This window comes from Argentina silus (genome assembly GCF_951799395.1).
Source record: "Argentina silus genome assembly, chromosome: 8".
In the NCBI taxonomy this organism is placed as follows: Eukaryota; Metazoa; Chordata; class Actinopteri; order Argentiniformes; family Argentinidae; genus Argentina; species Argentina silus.
This window is the reverse complement of record NC_139662.1, coordinates 6681242-6705071: the sequence shown is the minus strand read 5'-3', so window position 1 is coordinate 6705071 and position 23830 is coordinate 6681242. Positions and strand designations below refer to the sequence as shown.

Here is a 23830-nt window from a genome sequence, read left to right as displayed (position 1 = left end):
AAATGCCGGCTTCTCTACTGTTTGTGCGGGTCGGGTGTGAGGGGGTTGCCATTGGCAAACGCTAGCATGGCTTCTCAGTGACCTGGTGCTAAAATTTACCTCAGTATATGACACAGTTAGTTTTCAACCCTATGAAACAAGTTGACACAGTGGAGCCCTTGCAGGCCTTTACAATGTATACAATATGCTACCTTGCATTTTAAAGTCTTGTATTTTATCCTGCAGTATGTTAGGGATTAGTGAATGTGATCACATATTCACAATATTTTATTAGGCCTGCATAGAAGCATCATTATTCATCTTTTAACAAATGTCATGAAGGGTAGAATCAGGCCATATTTGGCAGAGCAACTCACCAAGTGACCTGTTAAAACACACTCTACAAGCCTGACATTTGCTGATAAATTATCTGTGGTGAAGCATCTATGAAGGCCTTATAATTAGATAGACGTACACACTCATGCACACACACGCACACGCACACGCACACACACACACACACACACATACACACACACACACACACACACACTCACACACACACACCTACCTACTTCCCCTACTATGCAAAGCATCAGTTTGTTGTAATATTTTTCTTCCATCTCTTATTGAAGTCACAAAGAGTCATACTCCAACTGAGATCTAACTACAAGAATCAATGGATTACTAATGATCCATTTTGTTTCTCCGGTGAGGACAGTTGCACAGAGAAACAGTGGAAAAAGGCCATGTTTCTTGGGCCTGGGATACTGGACACCATCTCTGTGGTGGCAGGCAGATAGATGCCAAGCAGGCTACGGTTGCTATTATGTTCCCAAGCTGATACCTGATAAAGGGGATAAAGCTTGTCCTCTGGAAAAACAAAAGAGCTACAGCAGGCTCTTTTGATAACGCTGGAATGTCTATTGCTGTGTGTGTGTGTGTGTGTGTGTGTGTGTGTGTGTGTGTGTGTGTGTGTGTGAGTGTGTGTGTGTGTGTGTGTGTGTGTGTGTGTGTGTGTGTGTGTGTGTGTGTGTGTGTGTGTTTGCGCGTGTTAGGTGATGTTGGTGATGTGTGTCTGTACAGGAATGGCGGGTTGTGGCTGTCTAAGTATTTGCATGTATCTCTCTGTGTGAAGCAGAGTGTGTGTGTAATGTATGTAATAGTCCTTCCTATTACATGGTGGAAGGAAATTTGGAGAACAACAAAACTGAATGTAAAGACGTTAAATAATCATGAGTTGTGCATTATTTATGTCTATTTCCACTGAGGGATATCACTTACATGTTCCTGTGTGTACGGCACAAACAGCTGGACCTCTCGAATCTAATGTACTGTAAGCTTTCTAATGAATAACCAGGTGTCAATATTAGAATACCAAGGTAATAAAACACATCTGGATCCAATGGCATTACCATTTTGGCAGTTAAATATTACATCTAAAGTCTGTCTTTCCCTTCCATTTTTGTCAATAATCTCAAGCTGCACATACTTTTACCATGTCACTCAGCAGAGGGTTATATCAATGATATAAATGAAAGACATACATGTTTTCTGACATAAACACTGTCAGAAATGAGTTATTGAAGAAGCAAGATTAAAAGAACACAAACACACCACTGCATGGCTATATGAGCCAACAGCTAATTCACTCTGTTTTCACCTTTTGCTAGTGCTGAGCACAGTCTAGAATGAAACTCACTCATAATCGCTGACATGGGAGCGGAGAGAGTCTAGAAGCCATACCAGAATGATGTACTGTCTGCAATGTTCTCAACAAAACTAGTAGAAAGTCAGCTTATTAACCCTCATGGGGGAAGTGCTTCTCAGCTCTTTTTAACTGTAATTACATCTGCTTTGCAGATTACAGTTTAAGTAACAAAAATCCAATGAAAATATCTTACTTCAGTCGACTGCTTGTTAAAGCTTGTTTACTTTCAGAGGCCTTTGTGTAGAAATATTTGTGGGATGAGGAGAGCTGTCAAAATACAATTGGTGGTGGAGAAAACATGATACTTCATGTGCTTTGAAAAGTTCTTTAAAAACGATATTCCTCTGTGAAGACAATCATGCTAACAGTTTAAAACATATGACCATAATCATTTGAGTCTTTTTGGTGCTCTTACAGTTCTTTCCGTTATTTACTGTCCTATCTTTGTTATAAAGAGTACCAAAGTTACTGTACAACATTGAATGGAATGAAAAGCTCTCATGGCATAGCCTACGTTTCTATTATATGTGCAGCACAGTTTCCCCAACACTTAATTGATTCTGAATAGGTGGTTGTAAAGGTCTATTGCATTCGTTTATGTAAAGGATGAGATTCGGGGTAGACCTACTGTAACTGGATTTTGGCCTTTTGCATGCCACCTGAAATCGAATATTAATTGCCATAAAATTAAATACACAAACAATAGCCCAAGAGAGGAATCAGAAAACAAACCACAATTGGTCAACTTTCAATATGCACCTGTTTGGCACATTGAAATCAGACGAAACAACTCATTGTTTAATTTAATTGTAGGCAACTTCAATCAAAATAGGATATATTAGCATATCCGATTTATGGCAATAACATGCGATGTAGCCTAAATTAAGCAAAAGACGTGCTCGACTCTAAATAAAGTTCAAAATAAGGTTTTGATTGAACTGTTTGATTAAAGTGTCTTTGGGTGTTGTAGCCTATAGCCCAGGGTTGATCCAATAAGTAAACACATGCGATGTAGCCTAACATAAAACATTTATATTTTCCACAAATATCCTCTGTCCGACTGCGCATAGCAAAGCCTGTCATTTTCCGGGAATAAATTGACGGGGAGTTAAAATTACAGCTTTTGAAGGGTGGAAATTTACGCAGTGTGTTCTTAACTGTGAGCTATAACAAAACGCACATATGGTAACATTTACAAATCTTGAACATGGGAAATCTTTGATAATAGCCATGATTAGCCTAGATATTTTAAGCGTAGAAGTTGAACATGGCCTACACTTTGTTTATTTTATATCTTTGAGGCTTGCTGGTTTTTCTTTCCATAAATACCAATTCACTTGCCTCAAGTGCATAATTTTCACTGCTGATTTACACTTGTTCGTTTGGCGCGATTTCTCCGAAGGGTGGCGTTTTACACCACTCGGTAGTCATCATCATCCCCAAACCACAGGTCCCTTCATCGTATCAGCAATTCAGATTCCATGCAAATCAGGAGCGTCATTCTGAAAGAACAGAGTGAGAGGGGGGAGAGAGGGGAGTGTATCGCATTCCTTGAGAGAGAATCCTACCCTTTTCTTCTCTCTCAGCCGGCTTGCAGCGAGGCAGCTCAGCTCGCGCAGCAAATGCATGAAATTTGGCTGAATTTGAGGGAGCTTCGTAGTCTCTAGAAAAGTTGGTAGAGGTTTCAAGCTACAATAAAAAACGGGTATTGTTGCAATAACAATTAGTAGCTTACTTGGCGCCGTAAATCTATTTTATTTTTGTTAGTAACTTTTTTGTTAGGCTACCCGTTTCGTGACCATGGGTCCACAACGGAGACAAACTCACTTGTTCGGGTGGGCAATGATTATAGTCGCGGTATTCGGTCATCGATGTCATGGAAGTTGCCCGGAGAAAGATTTGGAGAAAAGGGAAGAAGAGGCTAACGTAGTTTTGACCGGTACCGTTGAGGAAATCATGAACATGGACCCAGTGCACAATACATACTCTTGCAAGGTAAGCCTGCCTTAGAAGTGAGTTGGTAGATTTATGTTGAATGCTGCAGAATATGACCGTCAAAGTAGGCTTGACAGTCTATCCGGAAACGTTACAAAAAGCGCCCATGTAGCACTGTCACCTATGACAATGGGAAAGCAAGTGTTCTTCAGAGTCCCCATCCAATGTGGCCACCTGCCCGACAACAAGTCTAAATTGTTCGTCCAGCTTCATAATACTAACTGATGTTTGTAAATAGAAGTAGTTGTTTGTATTTGTGTGGGTAGGTGTTGTGACAGTGTAGGTAGCCCTACATATTGTTTAAGATAGAATACATGTAACATGAAAGTGACCTGTTAAATCAGTAGGTTAGTCACTTTTTTGTTGTATGTAACTGTATTCCACTGTTGGGGGTGGTCATTTGATTTAGGGTATATCTAGATAAGTAGGCCTACTCATATCACAGAGCTAGGCTCTAATAAAGGCAATAGTTGACCAAAATGTAACAGGACGACTGTAAGTAGGTTAGGGCTAACAATTTTAACTATTACATTGCCACTGATAACATCATCAAACATCAAATACATGTTGGACTATATTCGTTTTTAACTATCCACTCACCTATCACACCAATTACAATAAGATACTGCGCCTTTTCAACCATGTAATCATCCCGAAAAAGTATTGTATTGTATTGTAACTGCTGTTGGTAAGCAACATGGGCTACAGTGTTATAATGGTTGTAATGACAAAAAAAACAACTAAGTAAACCTATACTAATGTTACATAATTTTTAGGGATATACAGTGGCTAATACGTGTGAAGTTCATGACTGTAGCCCATCCTCCTTTGCTCCTCCACAATCTATGTCCAGAGTTGTGATGTTATTTGAGATACTCCTTGGTCATTCATTGTAAAAACCCTTGGACGATCACTTAAAACTGTGGTCCACCACTCTAATCTCTCAAAATAAGCAAACCGTAACGCAATGGCAGTCAGTTCTCTCTGAGCTAATCATTCAGCTGGTTTAGTGTCCCATGGTTTGGGATGCCATTTTTGGGTACCATTTAAGTAACGGAAACCTCCCTACCACCACATGTGACAGGGAGACATGTGAATTCTAAGAGGATGCAGCGTATGTTGCAATTAAGGTTACTGTGTATCAGATAAAGTCCATGAAAGTATGTCAGTAGTCAATCCTTGTACACTAACACTGATGGAAACAATTTCCCCCTAAAAGTTGATAACTGCGGTGGTTGGGTGAACAGGTCCCTGAATGCAGATGAACATGACCTTAGAACAACTTGAAACTTGTGTGTGTTATATATGTGTGAGAACATGCAAACATTGTTTTATTAAAGTCACTGATGTATATGAGGAGTCTCAATAAATAGCTAAAACCCTGCTGTCTTTCCTCTGTGACCTTGGTAAAGGTAAGGGTATGGCGGTACTTGAAAGGCAAGACAATGGTCAACGGTGAGATTCTTCTTGACGGCGGCAACAAGGTGATGATCGGCGGCTTCGGGGACCCTGTGATCTGCGACAACCAGGTTGCCACCGGTGACACACGCATATTCTTTGTCAACTTGGCCCCGGAGTACATGTGGCCAGCACACAAGAACGAGCTGATGCTCAACTCCAGCCTGATGAGGATTACCCTGCGCAACCTGGAGGAGGTAGAGCACTGTGTGGACGGTAAGAAGCCAATTTAAACATGACCATATCGAATAGCTACTGTGGCATGAATATATTGTTTCTAAAGCAGCACACAGTATTCAACATCTGTGAAAATAACAACGCAAATGTCCTTAAGAGTTTGCCTAGCCAATGTGGCTCTCCTGCCTGACAAAAGGTCACAATTTCCCACTTCGCAATAAATGAAAAAAACCTCAGATGTTATTTCATAGAAGTTGTGTAGCTACAGTGTTATAACCAGGGTTCCATAGCTGTTATACCTGTTTGCCGTTTGTGTCATGATTAGTTTTATTTATCTATTATTTAACAAACCAGGGGGTTGTATGGGACAGGGTGTAAGGCAAAGCATCACACCATTGCTGCCATGCATCACTTTTAGAGGCAAGGATTTCAAATATCTGCAAAAAAAATTACAGTTGCCCAGCACTGAGAGAAATTGAGACACCTGAGTAATTTTAGGAGCTTTGTTACCATGGTGTAGCTATAGCCCTTCTCAGGCCATTCAATTCTTCCTAAGAGGTGGGTGTGTTGTCTTTGATGAACACCTTCAGGGACAGTGACCAACCTTACTGAGTTTGACCCCTGACCTTTGGCCTAGTCAGTGGGACTTTTTATGAAGTCAAAGGGGAGCTCCTAAAGTCTTTAAGCATAACCTGGAGCTGTGAGGCATTTACTGTGTTTCCCACACAGTTTTACTCTTGTGATCACACCATTTTAGTGGCAAAGTCTTGGCACTGTAAAGAGTCAGCCTTGTGGAGTTCTAATTTTATCTAAAGTACTCAGAGACAGAGACGGGAGCAGTAGGAAGCAGACGCGGAGAATGAATGAATAGATCAGACTTGTCTGTGCTTGAGAACATGCAGTCTTAAAAATAGTTTTCAAGGAGCTTCCTGAGTTTGGGGGAAAAGGGAGACAACTAAACCATTCTAGCCAGCTGCAGTTGTAGATACCAACAACCTTTGTTTGCAAAAAAAAGTTCATTTAAAACTACAGTATTTCTCTTTTATTTACTTTTACTTAATAAACCATTTGTCAGAAGAACCATACCTGTGACTAATAACTCCTAATCTCCGCCATGACTGTGCCCATCTCTGCCCTTTGTGCCAGCAAGCAGGGCTTGTTGATGTTCAGCTTTTGCTGGTGCTTGACAATGCTGGCAGCTGTTCAAAGTTTGAGTCTACCACTTATGCAGGGCTTCGAATACCAGGGAAAATGCATTCAGAGCACGAATCGCCCCGTAGAACACACTCTGGGCCAATCGGAGCTGGCCAGGATACTATGTGCACCCCTCCAATCAGGATGGCAGGTGACTCCAATAGCTGGAGCTTGTTTGCAGTGTTTAGTAGAATTTGGCACTAACATAAAAATGTCTCTGTTTGTCTGTCCAGGCACGAAACACTGTACTGCTAACCTTTCCCACCCCTACTGCTTTTCTTCTTTTTAAATTCTCTTTTCTTGTTGCATAGAGGGGAGTTTCTTGGCTCTAGCAACTACTGTCTAGAATGTATCCTTTTTGTCATGGGTACCTTGTGTTTGACGAGGTTCTTTGCATGCCCAATTTAGCAGAGCCCCATAAGTCACATAACTGGGTAAAGGGCTAGGCTAAGTATTATGCTGCTTAAAATAAAGGCTGTGTGAATTGTGTTAAGAGAACATTTGCCTGACTGAATGCATTTGGTCCTTGTTTTGTGTTATTGAGAGAAAGTGTATTCAGAGGATGTATTCATTTTCTGCATCTCATCCTCCTTGATGTGCATCAGCCATGCAGTGGAGTATGCAATACTAATGTTTCAAGCATTCATTTCAGTTACATTCATGGTTTTATCGGCCATTGCTTAAGAGATGCAAAAGAAAAAAAGGTTAAAATCTCATGAGACTTCCTGGTGAAAAAAGGTCATAAAGAATCTGTGTTTGTTTTTTTGTGGGTCAAATTGACCCAGATGATTAGTTGGCATTCCACTCCCTGATGAGGAATGAGCTCTGAGGCTCACCCAGTGCAAAGTTTTTATTAAGAATGTCAAGTTGGATCCCATCCTCTCTGTGCAACCATCAACCACCACTCAGGAGACTGTGTATGTTAGTACAGTCCGACAAGACTCTACCTGCCACTGCACTCATTGTACCCTCTTCTTCTTTCTCTCCATTCTTGACATTTCCATAGCTAACAGAGACACTGGAATGCCTGGCAGACCTAGGTGGGGAGGTACATTGTCAGAAGTTGGTGAAAAAAAGTCTTTGTGTAACATGTTCTTGTAACAAATGAGTTTTGAGAATGAGACCGAGACTGAGGAGGGGAAAAAAGATGAGTGAGGAAAAAATGGAGGAAGACAGAGACAGTGAAGAAATTCTTTGTACAGGTGTGGACTTGGAATGCAGGGGATGTTTTGTTTGGCATCTCAGGCTCGGGGAGTGTGACTAGAGCACTGTGAAGAGATAGATGCCTTGAGGCTGCATGTTTTGCACTCTCGCTACTGCACTATGTGCGGCACTACGGCCACTCCAAACCTCGCATGGGAACACTTGGGTAATGCTTTAATCTCACTAAGAGCGCCTACCCCTGAGGAGTGTTTACAAGGCCTCAGTAAACACACCCGCTGTCGGCACGCTCTTAATACACCACACCATATTTGCCACCATGCAAAAGAGCTGACCCCCTCCCTCTGTTGCTTGATGTGTTATCTCTGTTTACTGGGCCCTCAAAGACATTCAGAGACTGAATTAAGAAATGAAATGGCGAAACACAACTCTCTGACTGAGAAGCACGTCCCCCCCCACATTGTTAAATTACACCTTGCAGAAGACGATAAGCGAAGATCCGCAGCACTGAATCTTCTGTTCTTTGTTTGCTCCTCAAGCTACTATTCAGTGAAATGTTACCAAATTCAATTGTGCCACGCACTGAATTGTCAGATAATGTGTCAAAATCAAGCAAAGCCATTTGCAATGCTTTAGTACACAAAGAAGCTACGGTTTTTGAAAATTGTATGGAGGGGATTCAAAGCTTAACTGAAAGCCTGGGGCTTCATTTCCCAGAAAATAAATGAGAAAATAAAAATCTTCTCTGTTTGTTGTTGTTTCTCCTTTTCCCGCTTCTGTGTTAATGATTAAGTAGGATTAAGTCAAAGAGAGAGAGAGACACTCAGACAGAGAGAGAGAGAGAGAGAGAGAGAGAGAGAGAGAGAGAGAGAGAGAGAGAGAGAGAGAGAGAGAGAGAGAGAGAGAGATGGAAGGAGTGTGAGGGGAGGGAGAGGAAACCCATTTGATGGAGAGGTGTTGAGCGAACTGGGAGATGCTATCTGTCCCTGGTCTGTTTATCAGCTGCTTTTGTTTCAACTGCACTTGATGCCAATACAGTCATCCTCTCAAGGCTCTGTCAGAAGACAGCAACAAAGGGTTGTTTCTTTCCTCTGTCTTCATCTGGTCCCCTCTCCTCTCCTCTTTCTGCTCCCCCTCTAGAGGAAAAAAGTAAAGCCAGTCAATGGTCAGTGTATAGTGTATAGTAGTGTAATAGTTATAATAATTATTTTTGTCCATTCACAGTAAGGCAAGTGTGCTAACAGTCTTTACCACTTGGGGCTGTGTAGCTATATTATTGTACTCGCTGCCTATAGCCAGAGTAGAGTACAGCTAGGGCTGTCTATCTAGTATAGTAAAGGCTGTTTATAGTATGGTGTACTGCCTGTCTTGTGTATAGTACCGCAAGGGCTGTCAGTGAGCGGTATTGGTTTAGTGAGCTAAGCCGAGAGTGCGATGGGGGTCCTGATTTGTCGGCAGGTGGTCTGGCTTAATAACGAGCGTGTAGACAGTCCTGTGGAATGCTCCTCGGGGTGGGTGGGATGTGGGATGACTGTTTGAGATCCCACCCCCTTGGCCTCTTTCACCCTCCTCAGCGTTCTTCCAGCGAGCAGGCCTAGGCCTCCGGAAAGCGTTCCGGGTTTCTTCCCACTGTTTGTGCAAGGAGGAGGCTTGGAATGCCTTGGAAATCCCACCCTGCACAAGCCCCTACCTGGCTCTATTCTCCTTCACTCCATCCTCAGATCTGAGGAGGTAATGATAAACTGAAGGACAAAATGGAGAAAATGAAGACCTCTTTCTGCTAGGATTTTCACCAGGCTCACCCTTACTAAGTTAATTCATGCATTTGGAGGCAGTTGAATCCAGATGTGAAATACAATGCCAGTCTTGTACTTTAAAAGTGAAGGACTGTTTTTTTTTAGATAGTCAGGGATTGTTTTGTCTGAGGGGGTCATTTGTTAGCTACAGTTAATCAGTGACTCAAACGGCATTGGATGATGACTCAGGTGATGTTGTAATGCTTGCTCTAGTTTCCTTTCTTTTCTAGCAACAAAATGTAATAGAACTGAATATCAGAGTGGGTCTGATATGCTATCAGAGTGGGTTTCTAATCAGGCATACACCTCCAATATAAGGAGGTAAACCCACTCTGATAGTATAATCATTAGAATTAAGCAATTACGCAATACAATTTTAGCAGTGTTCTACATATACTGTGTTCTGTATATAGCTATGTAGATTTGATCTACATTATGTTCAAGAGAGGGGAATGGTGAGTAAGAATACTCACCCAGCCTCTCACAGATGACTGAGAGGGCAGTGGGGTCTTGTGTCACATTTACTTGTGCACAAGCAGCCCTTTGTCTTTAGAGAGTCATGGGAAGCTATGGATCCAATCAGGGTGACTTGAAGGTTTGGACTCTTCTCAGGATACTTTGATGGATTATGTGTGTGTGTGTGTGTGTGTGTGTGTGTGTGTGTGTGTGTGTGTGTGTGTGTGTGTGTGTGTGTGTGTGTGTGTGAGCGAGCAATGAATATGGATACAGATGTGTACCCATGTGTATAGTCATTCTTGCAGTGAATAGTGAGTATATATATTCAGAAGTTGGCAAAGACAGACTCACAGGCAAAGAGAAGATAATGAAGCTTTGGAGTGGAGAGTAACAAAGACCTACAAAGCCAGAGAGATACCTGTTTGCCAGCTACGCCCAAGTCTCCAGAGTTATTCCACTTTTTAGATTTTAATTAAAAATGCAGGGAGTCTGCCTAGAATAGCGATGAAGGACTCCAAATGAAAAAGCCATGAAAGACAGGAGAAAAAGAGAGAGAGAGAGAGAGAAAAAGAAAGAGAGAGAGAGAGAGAGAAAGCGGGGGGGGGGGGGGGGGAGGACCACTTACCGATCTCTGTTCACCTTGCTCTGACTCTACCCTCCCACGAGTCCTTTAGTTATGATACTGATAAGAATCAAATGGAATTGATGGCCCATAGAGATACACGCACAAACATGCCTGTTATTCTGTGGACATGCTCACAAACATAGACACAGTTATCACAGTACAGTACACAATGTGTTAATGTTAAATCTCAAAAAATACTTTTTGTGAGTGTCATGCATGCACTAGCATACTTTACCTCTGAGCCTGACATTCTAAGGGCACAATTATGAAACATTCTATAGGTGTCTCATGCAATGGCTTGTGGAGTGGTCTGGTCTTGAACATAGCCTTGGGCTGTACAGTGAGAGAGAGATAAATAATTTCAAAGGGTTATGCATAACCAAATTCTTCACACTTCAGGAGTTGTTTTCAACTTTGTGGCCAAAACATGTATACTTCCTAAAGTGACGCCTTAACTATCTCACTGGACATGCTTACTTTAAAGTTTTTTTTAATCTCATTATTAGCCACCCCTTTGCCATATTATTTCCCCAGCTAGCTATGCACTTTAAATCGCGATATTTTCCCAAAACACAATTATACATAATATCAGTGCAGCACAAGCAGTCAGGGGACATCACTTCCCCTAGCCTCCATCTCCTATTAAGTGACATTTGAAACAATACGTAATTAAATATACCAGCCACCTGAACATGAGAGAAAGGTGCACAGGGGCTCAAAGATGTAGCTAAGCTTTGTTGTTTTCGAGAGGAAACTCAGGCTGACCTAGCCGGCTCCCGAGCCTTAGTTGAACAGTGAACCGGAAAACCCCCTGGATTCCAGACACAAAGAACACGGGAGCGGGATTCTGTGGTGGGATATGGGCCTCCTTGGGATCTAGATCCGCGACAACATTCCGACTCTGACCCACTGTTTCAAAGGCTGGACAGCTGTTGTGGAGAACATAGCTTGCTATAAATGTACCAAAAAGATCAGGGTTAAAGTAAGAGGTTTTGGTTGGCCCACCAGGGGATTGCGCCTCTCATGTAATTTAAGTGTGGGTCAGCTCAGCTGTCAGGCTAGGTTTTTTCAAATCTTGGGAAAATCCAAAATTGCTAACTTGTTTATTTCAGTTTAATCTTTGTAGGATTATTATGTTTTTTCGATTTGAATGTGGCCCAAAAATCTTCATTCACCAAAGTTAACTTAGTTTTTAAAGATTACAGCACCAGTGATGCTAGAAATAAAAAGATATTAGGGAAAATACATGGGGTATACAATTATATTATTTTGCCTAAATTGATTGGTGAATGGTTGATGATTCGCCTCTGCTAGATTTTTAGTCAGACACCGAAGTTTAGGCAACAAATGGAACCAAAAAAGAGCAATAATGTTAATTTAGTCACACACAACGCGCCTCACCCCTCCTGTACTAACATGGGTTGAAAACAGGAAGAATCCAATTACGAGGGCAAATCCCTTCCACCCCCCCTCGATGTGGAAGTGCGCTGACCCGACATTGGTAAATATTTAAATCCACCATGCTGTGCTTGTTTCCTGTTCACTGGTGCAGGGGCATCTTTAGTGTAATGGTAGTCCTGTAGATTTCCCAGACTCACTGGTTATGTTACTTCTAGTGGTGAAGGTGAGAACTGGGTTAGGGAATACTGATCTGAGATCAGACTTTTCCTTGCAGTCGCACCTCTCCATTGAAGCTGAACTCAGTTGAAGGCCTCTACAGTTTCTATCTCCCCTCTCTTTGCTATTTAGAGCACATTTAGGCACTACACTGAAGTGGCTCAAGGCTATTTAAATGCCATTGTGCTTAACCATCCTATTTAGTTAATTGTAGGTTTATGGATTTAGGTGAGTTATATGCTTTAGCTCAGTTTAAAAGCCTGTGTCTGCAACTGGTTGGCTGTTTTGGTAAGCCCTAGCCCGAATCTCTCAGTTCTCCATGTTCACACTGACATGGAGTGGTGTGAAGGCCTTTCCCGCGCTCTTTTGCTCCTCCGTTATCAGTCCTGTCTCTATCACTTCCTCCCGTTTCCTCCTCTGTCTATCCTTCATCAAGGATCGCCCTTAATGACCAAATGATAAAGACCCTCTCCTTTGCATTTGCTCCATGAGGCCCCCTTTGCTGTGGGAAGGGTCTAATCTGTCTATCTCTGTCTGTCCCTCTACTTGCCTGTCTGTCTGTCTGTCTGTCTGTCTGTCTGTCTGTCTGTCTGTCTGTCTGTCTGTCTCTCTGTCTGTCTGTCTGTCTGTCTGTCTGTCTGTTTGTTGGATTGTCTTTCTCTACAAATCTGTTTGTAAGTTCTGTCTATCTGTATGTCACTCTGCCTGCTTATCTGTCTCTGGTTCTGTCCCATATCAGTTTGACACCCTTCGTGACCCTCTTATGTCTGCCAGTTTGTCATATGCCTGTCTATTCATCTGTCAGTCTTTCCGCCTCTCTGGCTGTACGGCTCTGTTTCGCTCTCTTTCCCTTTCTCCCTGTCCTCATATCTATTCTACCACTCTAGCGGTATAAGAGGTGATGGTTTCTCCCTCTCCCTTTTCCCACACTCCCTCCTTCATGTCCCGAAGCACATCTGAGTGCAGTCCACCTGTAATTAGGCTGGAATCTAGGCTGTAAAGCTGCCAAAGCCTAATAACCAGGTGCGGCCTCCTCCAGACCTGAGCCAGGCAACAAAATGGGTCTGACCTACTTCCATATCTCTCCACTCCTGATGTTCTATCACAAGGTGGAGGAGGATTATTACTATTATTTTTACATGGTCATCACTTATGATGTAGGTGTGATAGCTTTTGTGTATAAGTCACAGCTCAAATGTGTCTTTTTTTGTGTATATGTGTGTGTGTGTGTGTGTGTGTGTGTATGTGTGTGTGTGTGTGTATGTGCGCGCATGTGTGCGTGTGTCTGTTGGCTTGACAGTTGTCAAGTCAGGTGTCGCATCATTTGTGCAGACATAGGAGAGCTGTCAATGTCTAGTGTTGATTCTAGGCCTTGTGTTTGCCTTTGGAGTCTGCTATTGGTGTCTGTCAACATGAGGACCAAAGTGGTGTCAATGAAAGTCAAGGAAGCCTTTATTAGGCTGAAAAATCAGAAAAAAACTATCCGAAATATAGCCAAAATCAACATCATTAAATAGAAAAGAAAGCACTGGTGACCTCAACAATCTCAAACAGGCTGGTAGGCCAAGGCAGACTTCTATAGTGGATGACCGAAGAATGCTCACCATAATTAAGAATGCCCAAAAACAACTGTCCTACTGATCAGGAACACTCTCCAGGAGGTAGGCATGAATGTGTCAGAAACTCCCATCTGCAAAATACGTCACCAGCCGAACTACAGAGGCTTCACTACAAGGTGCAAACCACTAGTTATCCTAAAAAAGGTTGGCCAGGTTACAATTTGCTGAGTACCTAAAAATCCTGCAGAGATCTGGAGAAAGGTATTGTGGACAGATAAGATGAATATTATGTACCAGAGTGATTGTAAGTGGAAACTTTGGAGAAAAAAGGATCTGCCCAAGATTTACAGCATACCACCATATCATCTGTGAAACATGGTGGAGGGGGTGTTACTGTTAGGCATGTAGAGCTGCAACTAGAACTGGCTTAATTGATGATGTAACTGCTGACAGCAGCAGCAGAATCTTGTATGCTCAAGTACAAGCAAATGCCTCCAAATTCATTGGAATTTTGACATTTGATAAATCTGTCCCATCACTTTTGGGTACCCTGAAACAGGGAGACTATGCATAAAAAGAGTTGTAATTTCTGAATGGTGAAACCAATATGTACACAAATACCATCAAATAAAAGCTGACAATCTATACTTTAACCACATAATAATTGTTTCATTTCACCATCGACATGCTCACAAGAGATGACAATCATCTGTGGCTGCTTTCTCTGGGGCCTCAGAAATGTGCCTCTCTCTCTCTCTCTCTCTCTCTCTCTCTCTCTCTTTCTGACTCTATCCTGAGAGTCTGCCTGCCTGTCTGACCCCTGAGCCAAGAGATTTGCCTGGCTGGAATAGAGTCACCCAGCCAATCCTGTTGTTTTAGCCAACAATAGCAGGGAAGTGATGGCTTTCAGAGGCAAACAGAGATATCTGGCAGAGGACGTCTCAGTAGCCCACACACCACAACACACACACGCACACACACACACACACACACACACACACACACACACACACGTGCCCTTATACACACACACACGCCTTTATACACACACACACACACACACACACACACACACACACACACACACACACACACACACACACACACACCTCTTTGGAAGTGAAGCACAGCCTATTGAAGTTGAATGTTAATATACAGTGCCCTCCATAAGTATTGGCATTTTGTCTTCTTTTAGTTACATACTTCAACAGTTGGATTGGACAGTGGATTTGAAATCAAACTATTACTATGAGGTTAAAGTAGAGAATATCTGCTTTAATTCAAGGTTTTCTTTTTTCTAATTGGTTTCACCATTTAGAAATTACAACCCTTTTTATACATAGTCCCCCTATTTCATGGCCCACAAGTATTGGAAAATTGGCTTGACAGGTGTTTCTGGGTAGTCTGGTGTGTTCTGTCACATCATTTGTGCAGGCATAAGAGAGTTGTCAATGTCTAGTATTGATTCTAGGCTTTGCATTTGCCTTTGGAGTCTGCTGGTGTCTGTCAACATGAGGACCAAATCAATGAAAGTCAAGGAAGCCATTATGAGGCTGAAATATCAGAAAAATCTATCAGAAACATAGCCAAAACCCTAGACTTCCCAAAGTTAAAAAAGAAGGAAAGCACTGGTGAGCTTAGCAACCTCTAACAGGCTGGTAGGCCAAGGAATACTTCTACAGTGGATGACCGAAGAATGCTCACCATAATTAAGAAAAACCCAAAACAACTGTCCCACGAACTACAGTGGCTTCACTACAAGGTGCAAACCACTAATTATCCTCAAAAAGGATGGTCAGGTTACAGTTTGTTAAAAAAGTACCTAAAAAGCCTGCAGAGGTCTGGAAAACGGTCTTGTGGACAGATAATACAAATGTTATCATGTACCAGAGTGATTGCAAGAGGAAAGTTTGGAGAAAATGCTTTGGTCATGTATAGCTGCCACAAGAACTGGCTAACTTGTCTTAATTGATGATGTTACAGCAAAAATGTAAGATTTTAGGCAAAAATACCAAAAAACAAACAACAACTGAAGATGGCTGCAGCACAGGCCTGGCAGAGCATCACTAGAGAATATACCCAGCGTCTGGTAGGGTCAATGGGTCGCAGACTTCAGGCAGTTATTGCATGCAAAGGATTGTCAACCAAATACTATTGAGTACAGTAGCATGAGTATTTTATTTGGACATTTTATGATTTTTTCCAATACTTTTGGAGCCCCGAAATAGGGGAAGTATGTTTAAAAAATGTTTTCTAAATGGTGAACCCAATCTGAAAAGACACCCAATTGAATTAAAGCTGAGAATCTGTACTTGGCCCCATAGTAATCGTTTGATTTCAAATCCAAACTGTTGGAGTATAGCGTTAAAAGAAGACATAAATGTTTCCTCTTTCCAATCCTTATGGAGGACACTGTAGAAGAAAAAGAGGTGGGGGAAACAGGGGTGCAGAAATAAATGAAAGATGGAAAGGGAGGGAGATACAGAGGCACGTATAAAATTGAAGAGAGGCAAAGAGGGAGAAACAGAAGCAGAGGGGTACAGGGAGAAAAGAGAGAGAGAGAACCAGAGGGGTGCTGGGAGAGAGAGATGAGAGAGGGAAATGGGCCAGCCCCTGCTTTGAGTTGGGGCCTTTATTATCCACGCTGAGATGAAGTCATTCCAAGACCAGCCAGCGAGACGCTCCACTGCTCCTCTCCGGGTTACAAACTTTTCTCCACTGTCTCTCCCCACGTCCTGTGTGTGTGTGTGTGTGTGTGTGTGTGTGTGTGTGTGTGTGTGTGTGTGTGTGTGTGTGTGTGTGTGTGTGTGTGTGTGTGTGTGTGTGTGTGGTGTGGTTGTCAGGGAGAAAAATCTAGCATTATGTTGTCTCTGCTACTTCTCTGTGTGTGTGTGGGGTAAGCATCCACTAGAGTCCCAGAAAAGCGGAGTACATGACACAGAAAGCAAGAAAAAATAAACAGAATACATATCTGAATGTGGTGAGTGACCTCGATTGCCTTTTGTTGCTTTTGTTCCACTCCCAAGAGTTTGGGAAGCCCAGCAAAGAAACAAGAAACACTGATTTAGATTCCTGCCCTACGAGGGAGCTCCTGGCATTTTCCCGGGAAAAAGAGAATTCCAGAGATGTTCGCCTGAGGGGACAATTCCTGTCATAGACCAGCCTACTGCTGGAGGTGTACTCAAACTGGCTTCTTATATTAATGCATTTCTCATCATTCTTACCAGTAACTCCAAACCTATTTCAATAGAAAGCATGACTTCACACATTACCATACGGCAGTGTCAGCCAATTTGGGTTGACACAAGTTGAGTTGACACAACTACTGCAAGCTCCACAGGGAGAACTTCCATATTCATTCCCTGCATGCTCTGCGAGATGTATTTTTATCAAGGGAGTGAGCATACGGAAGCATTAGGAAAGCACTTGAAGTCTAACAGATTTGAGAGCGCTCTCAGAAAGTGTAAGGATCAAGGTAGAGGTTTGAGATGTACAGTAGAGAGGGGATTTTGGCTTCCTCTCTCCTTGTTTTTTGACAAACCATGTCGAATTTCGCATTTCTGCTTTTGGACAAATTAAAGTGTACCATAGTGTTGTGTATGAAGGTATCACTGCAAGGCAGCGTCTTGAGGGACAAGTTGGAGCGTGCGGTGCTCTGATGTGTTTGATTGAGGAAGAGAATGTAAATGTCATCCATCTTTCATTGGCTGCCTGAAAATATTTGCTCCTTTTTTTGTCGGATGAACAAGCCAAATGCCTGTCAATCATACTGTGGGTCAAATGAACTAGCCTAATTCTACCATTGAAGACTACAGGCTATATTATTTCATCTCTGTAGCAATTGAAATTAAATCTGTAGAAGTATTCTTTACTCCTATTTCTTTGCTGGGAAACATTTCATCGTACAATTAGTTTAATGTTGCCTTTGGTGTCAATACTTCTATCAATTGTAAAGTTGATTTTTTACATTCTTCTTTGACTTACCTTAACGTGCCTTTCACCTATTGAACACAGTCTCAAAAAGTGAACATGATCAGGCATCGGATACAGCCAATAAAAATTCCTACAGAATTCCCCTAGTTCATTCCACTGGGTTCTAGGGTCATTCTGTAAATCAAAGGAATACCGTACCGGCAGCTCAGTCACCTTAACCTGAGGAAGAGAGGTAAGAGTTTTGAAGAGGTCAAAGTTCAGGAGTTGAGTCAGGGGAGGCGTGTGTATGCAAACCCCTTGATTGAAAAAGGGAAGAAGAGACCTAGTTTTTTACCTGGAGTGACACACAATATTTGTAAGTGTCAGTGTCACCTGTTGAGGATGTGGTGGCAGGCACCTACTTGCGCCCATGACCCCTCATTTGAACTAAACTGTGTGTGTGTGTGTGTGTGTGTGTGTGTGTGTGCAGCCCTTCTCTCTCAGACCTAGTTGTGCCCCCCTCCCCTCACCCCTTTCTCTCTCTCTTTTTCTCCCTCTCTCTCTCTTTGCTCAGCTATGTCTTTGCAGATTGAACTCGCTGGCAGGATGCTGGTGGAATCTTGATCAGGGCAAATTTACATGGAGACAATGGAGGAAGTTCAAGTGATTTCTCCTTTCTTTCTTCCCCTCTCCCAAGCCTATTTCTCCCCCGCTGCCCTTCTCTCCCTCCCCTCCGCCTCTGTCTTTTTGCCAGGATCCCCCTCTTTTGCAGATTGGTGTCTTCGGAGAGGGAAGAGAATAATAGGGGCAGGATGGAGAGAGCAGCTCTTCTCTACAGTAGAGTGCACTGAATGGGCTTAGACTTCATCCGTACTCGAGAGAACAGGCCCCTCTCAATACACCCACAATAATGTACTCCACACACACAGACACACGCACACGCACACGCACACGCACACACACACACACACACACACACACACACACACACACACACACACACACACACACACACACACACACAGTCCAACGCTACTTAAACAGGCTGTTCAGGGCAGAGTCTGCCTTCTGTCACTCCGTCTGCCTGAGTATACATAATGACCTTAAGTATGCATGTCATGACACTAGACACAATCATCAACCATTAAAGTGCTGTGTCATTTTCAGTAATTAGAATTCAAATGCTGAGCTTCTATAAGCTTCTCTGACATACTGTATATATTATTTGATAACAGCCCACTCTGCTTATAAGAATCTCAGACATTAGAATCAACTGCTTATAGTGCAGTCAAAAACCAGAAACAGTCCCATACTGGCAACATTGCTCTGCTTTTAAGAATGAATCGGTCATTATAATAAATTGGGTGATATGATTCTAACAAGTGGAGTGCACTGAATACATCAGTGAATGCTCATAATAATTTCACCGACATCACATCAATACCTGATGCTCCCCACCTTTATTTGAGTGCCACCAGTGTTGTGCAAATGAAAACAGACAAACAAATAGGGAGTTCTATCATACAGAAAGCCTTTAAGCCTCTACACTTGCCAGATTACTAGCAGTCAGTCTTCACATGTTGTGTTTTGGATTTGCTTGCTTTAGCTCCACCATCAGCCGGTGAGGGAGCTGAAATTAGATCTACCATGCAAATCAGAGATTTGGTCCATGCTCTCTCGCCTTGATGAGTCGTTGAGTGCCACTCCTTAGCCGCCGTCTTAGTCAACCGTGAACATGATTAAGTACGCGGTGAGGAGGCATTTCATTTTTGTTTAATAAGGGAGAGACATGCAGTGTGATAAGGGGGTATTTGAACCTGCGGCCATGGAAATTGAATGCCTGTGTGTGTGTGTGTGTGTGTGTGTGTGTGTGTGTGTGTGTGTGTGCGTGTGTGTGTGCGTGTGCGTGTGCGTGTGCGTGTGCGTGTGCGTGTGCGTGTGTGTGTGCGTGTGTGTGTGTGCGTGTGTGCGTGCGTGCGTGTGGACATGGGTCATGAAAATGGTAGTGTTTCTCACAGTCACCAGGGTAGTGTGAGCCAGAGTTGAACAGGGCACCCTTGGAGAATGCCAGATCATTTTTTAATCTAGCCCTCTTTTTTGTGTGGGTGAATGTTAGAATTGGGTTTTTTAGCCAAAAAAAACAAGCTGTTTTCTGCTGTTGTATGTGTGTCTATCAAAGAAGCATCTAAAATATGCTAAACCTGCCTGTGCCGGAGTGCTGGAGATTGTGTCAAGTTTATATCTCTTTATTAAAGTATTTCTATATTTTTTGCCTGTATAACATGTTATATTTTCTCAAGGCTGACTAATGTTACAAATGAGCTTTCCTTACCACATTTGACCAGATGGTAAATCATGGCCTTGTACATCCAGTCCTTTCAGATCAGTGTTCACAAAGGAGAGGAGACAAGGGTATGAGGCCAGTGATGGGAACATAGCCTTTGTTGACACCAGTCTTTAATGTAGCCCGAGCCACCTGTCCTCCATCACCGCTGACAATGTCACAAAGCCTCTGAGGACCAGCTTACTGCACACCTAAGGCCACTCCTCCCCCGGGGGTTTTGAAATGGTATGCTCTGTTCTGTTCTCCCTTTCTGTGGTGTGACCTGGGACACTGAACTGGAGGGCGTTTGTGGGGGAGGGAAGGGAGGGAGGAGGAGTAAAGAATAGAGCGATTAGGACTCTCCCACCCCCACTCTTACCCTCTGGCTGTCCTGGAGCAGGAACCTCAAGTTCAGGAAAGGAGAGAGGGGTGGGGTGGTCGGATTAAGGAGAGGGACCATGGTGGCTCTGAAGAATCAGGGTATTGTTGCAGCATGCTCATCAAAGCGTAAAGAGAGGACTGAGGCAGGGAAGGGAAGGGGGGAGAGAGAGGAGAGGTCTATGGAGGCACAATCCTTTCCTGTTCTCTTTTCGCTCTTGCTCTCACTCTCTCCCCTCAGCCCAAACACAGATCTGCTCTGAACTGGAGAGAGGAGGCCAAACTCCCGTTCCACATTTGCTTTCCCTTTATTTTAAATTTAAGAATAAGGTGAAAGGGTTTAGTAGGCATAGACACATGCATGCACATACGCACGCACATACGCACGCACACACACACACACACACACACACACACACACACACACACACACACACACACACACACACACACACACACACATACACACACACACACACACAGCCAGTTACTACCCCTGCTGTGCTCCTGCCACAATTCGCTAAATTTGTCGTCCTGGAAACAGGGTTTTCCAGATGGGTCGGTCTCAGCTGGCAGGGTTACTGCTGTGATGGTGTTAGCTGTGGCATCCAGGATCCTTCAGTTGGCCACTCTGGCCTTCTGGGACAGACTCTGGGATTAATCTGGCAAGAAAGCCCCCCCCCCCCCCATTTAGTCCATACTGGGACAGGTTCTCATGTCTATAGATTATTCACAGGGATTTTTTTGTAAATGAGGTAAAGCAGATCTTTAGAAGTCACTGTCATGGCTTGAAACCTGCTGCGCCCATATCAGGCTGACCTGACCGGGGACATGAAAAGTGCTGAAAAGTGTTTTATACTTACTCATATTCAAAGACAGTACATAATGCACATGTCATTGCATCATCAGAGGAGCTAATTTCAGCACACGGCTAATTTAAATCACCACCCTGCTATTTAGCCTGAAAATTACCTCAGGCTGAGGTTCGAAAAGTCGTGACCCAGCCAAGCTAAGGTAGAAAGCATATGGCTGGTCTGTGTTTGTTTAGAGGGGAAAGCGGAAGCAAAACTATGACACGGTTCCGAGAAGAGCACAACTTAGCGCCCACTTCAGAGATTCTTCACAGAAGGAAAAACACCTGTTGCTGGAGCCGCTGGTCTGAGTGAGGCAGGGCTCAGTACACACACACACACACACACACACACACACACACACACACACACACACACACACACACACACACACACACACACACACTACCTCTCTGTTTTTCTTTCTCGTCTGTCCTCCATGACCCTGTCCACTGCATGTCATCTGTGAATATCGTTAACATCCCTGATGCACTTTCAGAAAGCTGCTCCCAAAGGGCTCTGGGACATTTGTGCATCTGTCTCAACACTGACTCACTGTATCACTTTAACTGAGTTGAACAGAAACAAGTTGGTGATAGGATAGTAAAATTAATTTTAGATAAATGAACTACCTTTTGCAGTTAATAGCATGGTTAATAGCACTAACTAGACCTATCTTGGTATTCATTTTCGCTTACATCAAGGGTGTGTGTGTGTTTTTCTCCAAAGCTGAGTGAGAAAGGGACAAAAGCCTCCAAATTAAATAGCACCTTCCCCTCCCCCATCATGATGAGGCAATGCAGGGCCCTTCTCTGTTCCTGGCTGGAGGAGATACTCTATTTGGCCAATGCTATTGTCTACTAATGACCTAGCTACTGAAGTTGGCAGCTTCATCCAGAACACATTAGGGGTCATTTTACCTGATGATGGCCGTTTCCCTTCACTTGCCCTGAAGGCCCATGGTGGGTGTGTTTCTCCTGGTAGTTTACTGATGCCTTTTGTATTGGAGGAATTTACTTTATTTAGATGTTTAAGCCTCAGAAAGAGTTATACTGTTTCCACCACCACTACCTTGCTCAGTTTATTTGTTTCTTATTTGAAGGAGAGAATGAAAATAGAGACATTTAGACAAGCAAATAGAGTACAACAAGAAGAAAGAGTGGCAGAGTGGAATAGAGAGAGGAAAGAGGGAGACTGATAACAGGCAAAGAGAGGCAAAGAGAGGCAATATAAGATTTCGAGTGAGGTGAGAGGCAGAGAGAGAGAGAGATAGAGAGAGAGAGAGAGAGAGAGAGAGAGAGAGAGAGAGAGAGGAGAGGAGAGAGTACCTTTGATATTACCCATGTCTTTATCTCCCAATCTTCAAAGCACCTGGTGCACACACATCCTGTTAGTTAGTCTATGCTGTGGATCTCCGCATGACCCATCTTGTAGCAACTTAATCTGTAAAACAAGGGAGTGGAGTCGTCTTTAGTACAGTCAGGACTTTTGAGGTATGATCCTCCAACCAGTATTTACTGTCTGTTACTGCACTCACAGAGAATGCACTAAAACCCTGGCATGATAAACAGTGGTGCTTGGGACTGTAGAAGTACCCTTCTCAATCACCAGTAATCCAATTATTAGGGACATCTACAGCAGCATTGAGCCTCCAGGATCCTGGCAGTACCCCAGCGAAAAATGATAACTGGATTTATTTAAATTGCCACTGAAGCTAATCAATTGTTCCCTGCATAAAATGGCCAAGACATTGTTTTTGAAGTTTCCCAAACGTTTCTTATTGTTTCTTATAAGCAGTCATGTGATATTCAAAGACACATGCAGCAGGGGTTAACGCCACAGCACAAGGCTTGCATTAGCATGCGCAGCCTACCTCACTACTAACTGCTACAGTACCTGCTCGGTTGCTAAGGAATTGCCACTTAGGTAATGAAATGCCCATAGCTGACAAGGGCACTTGATTGTGCTGAGACTGAGAGAGGGGACGAGTGGGAGAGAGGGCTTGAGAGAAAACTGGGGATGTGTCCAAGTGAACATTAAGCACATACCAGGCAGCCAGGAGGAGAATCTCTAATGGAGTCACTGGTGGGGCAGCCATTGGCAGCAATCCATTTCTTGTGGATGGGTCTGCTGGGGTGATAGGTGAAGTTTAATTTGACTAAAAACTAGAGCTGTCTCGAGTGTAAATGAGGGTTATCTGAGGTCTTACAAGTCAGCCCTCTGAACATTGAGCTGTGGAAAGCACAAAGATCTGCAGTGAACTGTGTTTTAATTTAAATTCTTAGGTATGTTATTCTTGTGTGAAATTAGTATCTTCACAATATCTATCCAACTTGAGACAGTGACTGCTTGAAGCCCACCCACTGTAACATCTCGTGCCAGCATTTGCATTTTGGTGTTTTTTTTTAAGAACCTTGTCTGGTTTGCAGATATTATGGTTAGCAAGTCAGTAGGCCATTTGAACAATGGGAGCTTTCAATACTAGTTATTGTTCTCTCTCTCTCTGTCTCTCTCTGTCTCTCTCTGTCTCTCTCTCTTCTCTCTAACACGCACACGCACACGCACACACACACACACACACACACACACACACACACACACACACACACACACACACACACACACACTCACTCATTTG

At 43.1% G+C, this 23830-nt stretch overlaps 1 protein-coding gene across 1 annotated transcript in view; it reads left to right on the top strand.

Annotated features, from left to right (window-relative positions):
* Positions 1–3274: 3274 nt before the first annotated feature.
* Positions 3275–23830, top strand: part of agrn (agrin) — a 176805-nt gene continuing 156249 nt past the window's right edge. The window contains exons 1-2 of the mRNA XM_083675577.1: positions 3275–3685; positions 5098–5359. Of these exons, the coding sequence (XP_083531703.1) occupies positions 3491–3685; positions 5098–5359 (457 nt within the window). The 5' untranslated portion in view covers positions 3275–3490. The remainder of the gene's footprint in view (positions 3686–5097; positions 5360–23830) is intronic.